Source organism: Cucumis melo, chromosome 6 (assembly GCF_025177605.1).
Source record: "Cucumis melo cultivar AY chromosome 6, USDA_Cmelo_AY_1.0, whole genome shotgun sequence".
Classification (NCBI taxonomy): domain Eukaryota; kingdom Viridiplantae; phylum Streptophyta; class Magnoliopsida; order Cucurbitales; family Cucurbitaceae; genus Cucumis; species Cucumis melo.
The window spans coordinates 35,330,585-35,340,806 of record NC_066862.1 but is presented as its reverse complement, the minus strand read 5'-3'; the positions used below and the strand labels follow the sequence as shown (position 1 = coordinate 35,340,806).

The following is a 10,222-nucleotide window of genomic DNA, read 5'->3' as shown; positions in this document are numbered from 1 at the left end:
TTTTAGGATTTTCTTTTGGAATAGATTTTTGTTTGTTAAATGTATTTTTGTATAGAGTGTGTGTAATTTGTGGTTGAATTGAAATTTGAATGGTTTAGGGTTTAGGCTTATTTAGAAAATTGAATTGAGGAGGGATTTTATAGTTAAATGAAAATTTAATGGGGGTTGAATTGGGGAGGGGGTTTATTGTTAAATTGAAAATTGAATTGGGAGGGGGGTTTATATTTGAATTGAAAATTGAAATTGGAGGGGAGGGGGGTTTGTAATGTGTAGCGATTGTTTGTGCTTGATTTCAATGATCGAGCAATGAACAGGTTTGTTGAGCATCAGATGCTCATGACCTTTAAAGAGTTCTGGGCCGACTGTCATAGACATTTAAAAAAGTACAGCGACCCGGAGGAGGCTCGTGCCAACCCACCAAACGCATTGGTTGGACGTGATGAGGATTAGCACTTCCTCTGCGACCATTATATCAGTTGTGCATTCCAGGTATTTGTCATGATTAATTATGATAACAAGTTTTAATATGTATAAGAAATAAACAATATAATTGTTTTAATGCAGGAGCAATCACGGACGAACAAGGCTGCTAGACAGAAGCAGCCTTACAATCATAGTAGCGGGTCCAAGTCGTTTCTACAACGACAGTATGAGCTCGCTGAAAGAAGAGGGCAGCTGGTCGATCGTGTGGAATTGTTTCGGGAAACACACGTTCGAGCTGGGACATTCGTGTCTCAGGCCGCCGAGGATGCGCATGTAAGTTATGCCCTTATTAATTATCCACTTTCATAAAATATTTTTGCGTGTTACCTAACATAGTTTTTAAATTTGTTGCAGAATCAAATGCTGGAACTCCAATCCCAGCCTACCCCAGAGGGTAGTGAGCCACTCTCTGAGGATGAGATATGCGATCAGGTGTTGGGTAAACGACCAGGCTACTCAAAAGACCTTGGTTGGGGACCCAAGCCGAAGGTCCGCAGAACGGCGAGTGCAAGCAGTTTGTCGACATCTTGTTCGTAGTCCACAGAAAAAGAGATTGAATTACAAGCTAAACTTCATGAAGCTTTGGAACGGAATGAAGTACAAGATAGAAATCACCAAGCATTAGCTTCACAAGTGGAAAGTATGAAAAAGATGATAGAAGAACTAACTCGTGCACAACAGGGACCACCACATGATCCTTAGCTCTGCAGTACGTATATGTCTCTATTATTCTTATGTTTTTGCAATATATGATTATGTACTAAACTTAGTTATTTTTATACCATTTTTAGGACCGAAGGTGTAGAATAACGCGCGTACGCACCTCGTTGGGAGACTTTTTCTTAATGTTTATGTTTTTTCTATTTTGAGAACTATATTTTGTTGTAGTGAACTTATTTGTATTATTTATTTTAATTCTATTTTTTTAATTTGTGTTTGTATATTTCTTAATTTATTTTAATTTATATTTAATTTATTTTAATTTAATCCAAAACGTCGGGAAATTATTTTGAGATATCCGAATAGTATTGTGAATGTTTGAGCAAAATATTATAAGAAAAAAAGTAGAAATAAAATATTTAAAATATATATATAAAAAGGAATTCCCGACGAAAAGAAACGTCGGAAAAAAACGTCGAAAAAGAGCTTTTCACGATGCCTAAACATGCATCGGCATAGGCTGCATCGGAAATACCTCATTCCCTACGCAGCGATGACCGACGCATAACTCGGCATCGGGAGAGGCTTTCCCGACGCCGTACCAACACGGCATCGGGAAAGCCTCTCCCGACGCATTTCTTCCGACGTTCTTCCCGACGTCGTTTGGTACGTTGGGATATCCTTTCCCGACGTACTTTTCATTTTCACCGACGTTTTTTGGCGTCGGGAGTACCCCCTTCTCTTGTAGTGAATTAAAAAAAATAGAAAAATGCTGACAGTTTTAAAATGTCATAAACAATTGCATTCTTGACAGTTTTTAAATGTCATAAACAATCACTTTCTTGACGGTTATTAAATGTCATGAAAAAGCACTCTTGAACCATTATCAAATGTCATAAATATTCATATTCTTAACGGTTTTTGTCATGAATACTCATATTCTTAACGGTTTTAAACTGTCATGAACACTTATACTCTTGACGGTTTTAAACTGTCATGAAAAATTGAATACTTGACGGTCATAAACTGTCAACTTTCACTATTCTTGACGTTTTACCAACCGTCAAGAACTTTGTCTTTCTTGACACTGGATTCAACGACGATTTTAAAACCGTCAAGAATAATCATTCTTGACAGTTTAAAACCGTCAAAAGAGTCTGTTTTCGTAGTAGTGAATAGCAATGATATTTATTATTATCATTTTCTTTTCCTTTTAGGAGACATATATATATAATACCAACCTATACATATATTTTTATTCACAATATCTTTCTTCAATAAATGCCTTAAATACACGAAATCTTTGGCATTTATAACCATTAATAATAATAATAATAATAATAATAATAATAATAATAATAATAATAATAATAATAATAATAATAATAATAATAATAATAATAATACTTCTTTATTGTTATTATTATTTTTCTCTCACCAAAATCAACAATAAACATATATATTTATTTAAACCATTATTCTTTTTTCTAAATAAATATATATTTTTTATAGTCCAATCAAATCAATCATCTCTCACAGATTATCATCTTTTCCAAATAAATATAATTATATTCCATCATATAATTAACTTCACTTTTCCATATTAATTATTTACACAAGACCAAATAATTAATATTATAACCCACAAAATCCAAATTATTAATTAAATATATATATATATATATATATATATATATATATATATATATATATATATATATATATATATATATATATATATATATACTCATAAATTCCAACATGAATTACCTTAACCTAACCATTAAATTCTAGTTCCGATCTTTGATATAACACCCAAATAATTTAACATAATTAATAAAAACTTCTTAAAGATTTGGGATGCTACATTCCTTTTTTCCAATAATTATATTTCAATAATTATTAATTTTTATTTTAAATAACTCCGGTTCCTTCTCTTTTCTTATTTACCCAATCATAATAACTTCTCTCCATAATCAATATTTATCTTTCTGCAGAATAATTAATTATCTTCTACAATAATTAATTATTACTTATCTTTCTCTAAAATAATTAATTATCTGGGAAACTTTTCTAAATATAACAAAGTACTGAAATATTTACAGCCCGTGTAACAAAGCCTATAAATTTAACCATTTTTTAAATATTCTAGATTTGCTTTTCCTTTATTCCACTTTTTTTTTAGATTTGAGTAACCAAATCTATTTCTTATTAAAGTTTTTTCTCTCTTTTTTTAGGCATGTCTTTCTTCATGTTTCTTCTTTTTTGATTTTTTTTTCATTCAATGCGAATACATTGTATCGTCTTTCTTCTTTTCTTTTTTTGATGGTGTATAAAGAATCTTGAAAAAATTGGTTAGACATTTAAATTAGAGTGACCAAAACTAAAAGATTGTGTATAAAGAATATTGAAAACAATCGTCTTTCTTCTTTTCTTTTTTACGTAGATGGTGTATAAAGACTCTTGAAAAATTGGTTAGGCATTTAAATTAGAGTAACCAAAACTAAAACATTGTGTATAAAGAATATTGAAAAAAAAATTGTTTATACCAAATTTTGAAAAAAAAATCGTTTATACAAAATTTTGAAAAAAAGATCGTTTAGATTTAGGGTAGCAAAATCTAAACGATCGTGTAGCCAAATCTAACGATCGTATACCAAATTTTGAAAAAAAAAATTAGATTTGGAACCCCAAATCTAAACAATCGTGTAGACAAATCTAAACGATCGTGTAGCCAAATCTAAACAATCGTGTACCACATTTGAAATTTTTTTAAAAAAATTTGGAACCCCAAATTTAAACGATCGTGTAGCCAAATCTAAACGATCGTGTAGCCAAATAAAAATGATCGTATACCAAATTTTAAAAAAAATGGTTTAGATTTGGGGTAGCCAAATGTAAAAGATGGTGTAGATAAATGTAAACGATCGTGTACCCAATTAATTAAACGATCGTGTACTAAATCGCGTTACCAAATATATTACGTGCATTGTTGACGTGAATTGTTCTATACAGTGTAAATACTTTGTCGCTTTTTTATATTTTTAAAAAGACCCCTAATTATCTTCTACAATAATTAATTATTATTTATCTTTATCCAAAATAATTAATTATCTTCTACAATAATTAATTATTATTTATCTTTCTCCAAAATAATTACTTATCTTCTACAATAATTAATGATTATTTATCTTTCTCCAAAATAATTACTTATCTTCTACAATAATTAATTATTATTTATCTTTCTCCAAAATATTTAATTATCTTCTACAATAATTAATTATAATTAATTATTGTAGAAGATAATTAATTATTATTTATCTTTCTCCAAAACAATTATCCTTTTACAAAAATTATATTTTCCCAAAATATAATTATTTTACCTTTTTTCCTTAATAAATATCTTTTCTCCAAAATACAATTATCTTTTCTTTAAATAATTATATTTCAACAAATATAATTATCTTTTCCTTTAACATAATAATTATATATATATTTCCACATATACATATAGTTATCAAATCTCCAACAAACCCTCTACAATTTAATTAAATAACATCCATAATTATTTAATTAAATTCAATTTCAACAACACTCAAAATCCACAACTTTACTTAATCCTCTTAACCTACCATTTAATCAAAATATCAACAAACACCTCGTGCCAAAACCTTTAATTAATTAAATACTCATCCAACAAATATTTAATTAATTTCAATTCTCACGTAAATCAAATAATTCTTATTAAATGAAATCAAAATAAGACCCAGTAAAATTAAATTTAATTAAACAAAACTAAGATAATTAACTCCAAAATTATCTTCATCATGAAAGCGTTATAGTTTTATTTTTGAAAAACTCCCAAATAAAATATATATATGTATATATTTGAAAATTGAATAATTTTTAGTTATATAACCAATTAATATATTTATTGAAAGACAGATTAATTATAATATAATAAACATTTTTATAATTAATTAACTTCAACGTTAGTAATTTGAACTTTAATAAAAAATATATTTTAATAAACAAAATATTATAAAAAGTGAAAAAAAAGAGATAAAAAAAGGCGCTCTTTAGAAGATATAACAACCCGACAAAATATTATATTGTATAGAACAATTTTGAAAAGAGAGAAAGGTCACAGGCCCATGATGTGAAAGATACAAGAAATGACCCAGTCAACACGTGATTAATTGGCAATGCGTATGCGTGTAATTATTCTTCTAAACGATTATGGTACGTGATCGTGTAAGAGATGATACACGATCTTGTAGCAAATGATACCCGACCATGTAGTTCTTTTTAATGTTGAAAAAAATGCTTCGTGTGATTCTTCTTTTAAACGATCATGATATAACGATTGCGTAGGGCAATGAAAGTTGATACACGATCATGTAGTTCTTTTTAACGATGGAAAAAATACTTCGTGTAATTTTCTTGTTCTGAACGATCATGATACACGATCGTGTAGGAAATTATACACTATCGTGTAGTTATTTTCGACGGTGAGAAAAATGTTTTGTGTAACTCTTGTTCTAAACGATTATGATATGCGATCGTATAAGAAATGATACATAATCGTGTAGAAAATTATAGGAGAGGGAAAGAAAAAGGAGAGATAAAAATTAATTTTTGTAAATTCTTTTATATAAAATCTAAAAGTCTTTTTTTCTAAAGTAGGAACTTTTAAACCTATTCTCTACAACTCAAAGACCAAAATGACCAAAACTTTGGGACTAATTTAAAAAAAAGGCTATTTTCTAAAAAAAGAAACAACCAAAAAAAGAAATGAAAAAAAAGGAAAAAGTATTGATAAAAGAATCAATAAGGTACCATTTATATTGTCAGCCCCACCCACATCGCTATTATTTGATACATCCAATATGGTTGGGTACCCAATCTTAATTTCCTTATTTATCACATGTATAAAAATCTTTGTAAATAAAAACCACGTAAGATATAACTCACAACAAAAATATGTGGTGGCTTATACAATTTTGTAATTTGAATCGAAGTGATAAGAATATGAACCAACCAAAATATATATGAAACCTAGCCTATAAATAAGCATGCTTGAAAATCACAAAGTGTCTCAAACATAGTTCAAACTCTCAAGTCAATAACATATTACACATCTTTCCTTTTACCCAGAGGATTATCAAATACCTTTTTTATTTTTCTTTTCCAGTACTTTGAGAAATTAGGAACAATGTCTTCTCAAGTTTCAAATTTTCCTGCTTCCATTATGAAAACCAATGATATTCCTGATGTTAAGCGTTCTGTTGCAAATTTTCATCCTAATATTTGGAAGGAACATTTCCTTTCATTTACATTTGATGATGCATTGGTAATTTAAAGTTATTTTCTTGCCTTATTTTTATTTAATTTCTAGTCATTTATTGTTCGTGGTTAAATTTAATTTAATACTTTTATATTTTTAATCAATTTGATTCTTTTTTGTTTTAATTTCAGAAAGTAGATGATGGCAGGAGAGAAAGAACTGAAAAGTTGAAAGAAGAAATAAGAATGATGATGATTGCTTATGTGGAAAATCAACTGATTAAGCTAAATTTGGTTGATTCAATCCAACGGCTAGGAGTATCCTATCATTTTGAAGATGAGATTGATGAATTCTTAGAACATATATATGTGTCTTATAATAATTCCCTTTTATTGAGTAATAAAAATAGTAATGGTGAAGATCTTCATATTACTGCTCTTCTATTTCGACTTCTGAGGCAACAAGGTTATAGGATTTCATGTGGTAAGTTAAATACACAAATATAATTGTTCTTTTATTTTTAGTTCTTAAAAAATAATGTTTTTTATTTACATTCAATTAGTCATTACTTCCATGATCTACTTATTAATTTGTTATGTTATCTATTTGGTTCCATTTTGTTCTTTTTCTAGCTATAACGTGCATGAGAAAATGTACACAATTTTTTAAAAATTTAAAAAGAATCAAAGAGTAGTAATTAGGTGCATGAATGCATAATCCTTCTGGAAAAAAAATGAAAATAATTCTTATCCTTTAAAAAATTGTTAGATGACAAATTTTTGCTAGGTGCTCACTTAATTTGATTCTAAAACTACATATGGTAACAATGAAAAAGGATGTTAAACATCATTCAAGGGCAAAAAGTTAGAAACTTCCAAAATTAAGCATTTTTCAATTAACTTAAGAACTAATCATGCATTCTTTTTTTCCTCTTAATTTAAATTAAACAGATATATTTTTGAAGTTCATGGACGACAATGGAAAATTCAAAGAGTCACTGGTTGAGGATGAAAGAGGATTATTGAGCCTATATGAAGCATCACATATGATGGGACATGGAGAAGCTTTGCTCGAGGAAGCTCTTGAATTTACAACCACACATCTTCAAACATATATTCATCGTTACTCAAATATTAATCCAAGTTTTGCATCTGAAGTTAGTAATGCATTGAAATTGCCTATTAGAAAAAGTGTTCCAAGAATCAAGGCAAGAGAGTATTTGGAAATTTACCAACAACATCCTTCTCACAATGAGACTTTGCTTGAATTCTCAAAACTAGACTTCAACATATTACAAAAACTTCATCAAAAGGAGCTAAGTGAAATCTGCAGGTACTCCTATACCATAACTATATGCTTCCATTTTGGGTAAAAGCCTGCTTTGACTTTTCTTTTACTAGTAGTGAGGCATGAAGTTTTCAACCTCCAAATATGGTGTATTACATGTTAATTGTTTTTTTAGTTATTCTTAGACCGATCATTATAATTAACCATTCTTCATTATAATTAACCATTCTTCATATATATTAATTAGAGCACCCTACAAACATAATGCAAAAGAATTTGCAAATATAGAAGAATTTAGATTAGTTGATACCAATTGATTTTGAAAATATCTAACAATTGATCTATCCATTGGTTTATTATTTAATTTTTTTTTGTAGGTGGTGGAAGGATTTGGATGTCCCAACAAAGTTTCCTTTTGCAAGAGATAGAATTGTGGAGTGTTATTTTTGGACGTTGGGAGCATACTTTGAACCTCAATACAGTGTTGGGAGGAAAATGTTAACAAAAGTAATTGCAATTGCTTCAATTTTAGATGATATTTATGATGCCTATGGAACATTTGAAGAACTCCAAGTCTTCACTCCAGCAATTCAAAGGTTATTTTATTTCATTATTTCCATGATGAATACTAATAAAATTTTCTGCTTAAAAAAATATGTTTGTCTTTCAATTTTTCATAGAAGCAATGATCTTAATCCCAAACTTTAATTATTTTAGTCTGTAGTCATTTAGGTCATGGTAAAACGTGTTTTGCGGCAACAATTTAGTACCTAAAACTTAGCTTACCACAATCCTCGACTTTCAAATTTATAATCATTAATAATTAGTCTCTGTTTTAAAACTATCAAACCTAAGAAATATGTACCAACATAATCTATTTAGATTATATTATGAACAACTTTGTCATTAATTTGTTTTATCGATCAAACTTAGATAAAGAATCGACCTTTCGTTTTTAATTGCAACATCATTTAAAAGAAAAGATTGTAATATATCTAATTACAGTCTAAACTTGTTACAAAATTGAAATTAGAAAACTAAATTAAACCGAATGGTTACATTTGAAGAAAAATTTAGATATCAAAAACGAATTTTTGTAATCCAATAATTTTGTTTTGTTCGATCTACCACTGCTACTCATTAAAAAACATGATTAAAAGTAAAATGAAATAAAAAGGTAAAAAAAATTACTTCAAGATTAAATAAAAATGTGAAAGTGGAAAATTTCAGGTGGGATAGAAGCATTGTGCATACACTTCCCGAGTACATGAAACCTTTTTATGTCGCAATGTTAGAACTTTTTGAGGAAATTGGCAAAGAGATTGACAAGGATCAAAATTCTCTCCACCTTCAAGTTGCAATAGGAGGAGTAAAGTTTCTTCTTTCTTGTTATCTATTTCCTTTCCCTTCCTTTTATTTATTTATTTATTTTTTAAATTCATGTGCTCTAACTTATTATATATAATCTATTTTAACAGATAAAAAGGCTATCTGAATCCTATTTTGAAGAAGCTAAATGGTTAAATAAGGAGTATAAACCAAGTTTCAAGGAGTACATGGAACTGGCATTAAAGACCACAGGTTATACCATGCTTATATCCATTTCTTTTCTTGGATTGGGTGATCACATTGTAACAAACGAGGTTCTTCAATGGCTTTCAAATGGACCTCAAATTATTAAAGCCTCGACCATCATTTGTAGACTCATGGACGACATCGCTTCCCACAAGGTCAGTCACTCTTTACATTGTCAGTTATATTTTAAGATGAAATTTTATATGTATTTAATATAATATCAAAACCCATTAAACCAGCCAAACGAATATTCCTATTCAATTACTAAATTTATTATTATTATTATTATTTTCAGTTTGAACAAGAAAGGGAGCATGTAGCTTCTGCTGTTGAATGTTACATGAAGCAATATGATTGTTCAGAAGAAGAAGCTTGCATTGAACTTCATAAGGAAGTGGTTGATGCATGGAAGGATACAAACGAAGCATTTTATCGTCCATTTAATGTTCCAGTTCCAGTTCTAATGCGCGTACTCAATTTTTCAAGAGTTATAAACTTGCTTTATTTGGATGAAGATGGATACACAAATGCAAAGAGTGGAACAAAGTTTCTTATTAAATCTCTTCTTGTTGACCCACTGCCTTGTTAAATGAACTTGAAGGCCATCTTGGTTGAAATTAAATGGCAAGAACTCTCTTTTGACCAATGAATGAGTATAGGTCACTAATAGAGAGATTAAAATGAGCTAGTTTTCTTGCCATTTTCATCGATGAGGTTTATCGTCTGTATTGATCTTATGAATTGTATAAATATTGGTGAAGAGTATTTTGTACCATTTGTTTTCTTTCTATAACATTTATTCTGTACTTACCTCTTGCATTGGAAAAAACCTCCCACTTCTATGGTATGAATAGGTAGAAAAATAACAGAGAAATTAAAAGACAACAATAAAACCGAAAAAATCAAGAATTAAAGTGGAAAAGCTCAACC

At 28.9% G+C, this 10,222-nt stretch overlaps 2 protein-coding genes across 2 annotated transcripts; both read left to right on the top strand.

Annotated features, from left to right (window-relative positions):
* Positions 1-248: 248 nt before the first annotated feature.
* On the top strand, positions 249-1,375 carry LOC127150034 (uncharacterized). The gene is made up of 4 exons (XM_051086729.1): positions 249-489; positions 565-756; positions 838-1,192; positions 1,275-1,375. The coding sequence occupies exons 1-3, from the start codon at positions 440-442 to the stop codon at positions 1,106-1,108; spliced, it is 513 nt and encodes a 170-aa protein (XP_050942686.1). The 5' UTR covers positions 249-439; the 3' UTR covers positions 1,109-1,192; positions 1,275-1,375.
* Positions 1,376-6,358: 4,983 nt separating this feature from the next.
* On the top strand, positions 6,359-9,881 carry LOC103493386 ((+)-gamma-cadinene synthase). The gene is given in 7 exon segments (NM_001297453.1): positions 6,359-6,496; positions 6,622-6,913; positions 7,381-7,762; positions 8,095-8,313; positions 8,948-9,086; positions 9,196-9,447; positions 9,588-9,881. Coding segments are annotated over 7 exon segments (1,716 nt in total).
* Positions 9,882-10,222: the final 341 nt, after the last annotated feature.

Coding starts and splice junctions, on each gene's coding strand:
- LOC127150034 (XM_051086729.1), top strand. CDS start 440: ATGAGGATTAGCACTTCCTCTGCGACCATTATATCAGTTGTGCATTCC. Junction 490..564: donor ATATCAGTTGTGCATTCCAG/GTATTTGTCATG, acceptor GTTTTAATGCAG/GAGCAATCACGGACGAACAA. Junction 757..837: donor AGGCCGCCGAGGATGCGCAT/GTAAGTTATGCC, acceptor AATTTGTTGCAG/AATCAAATGCTGGAACTCCA.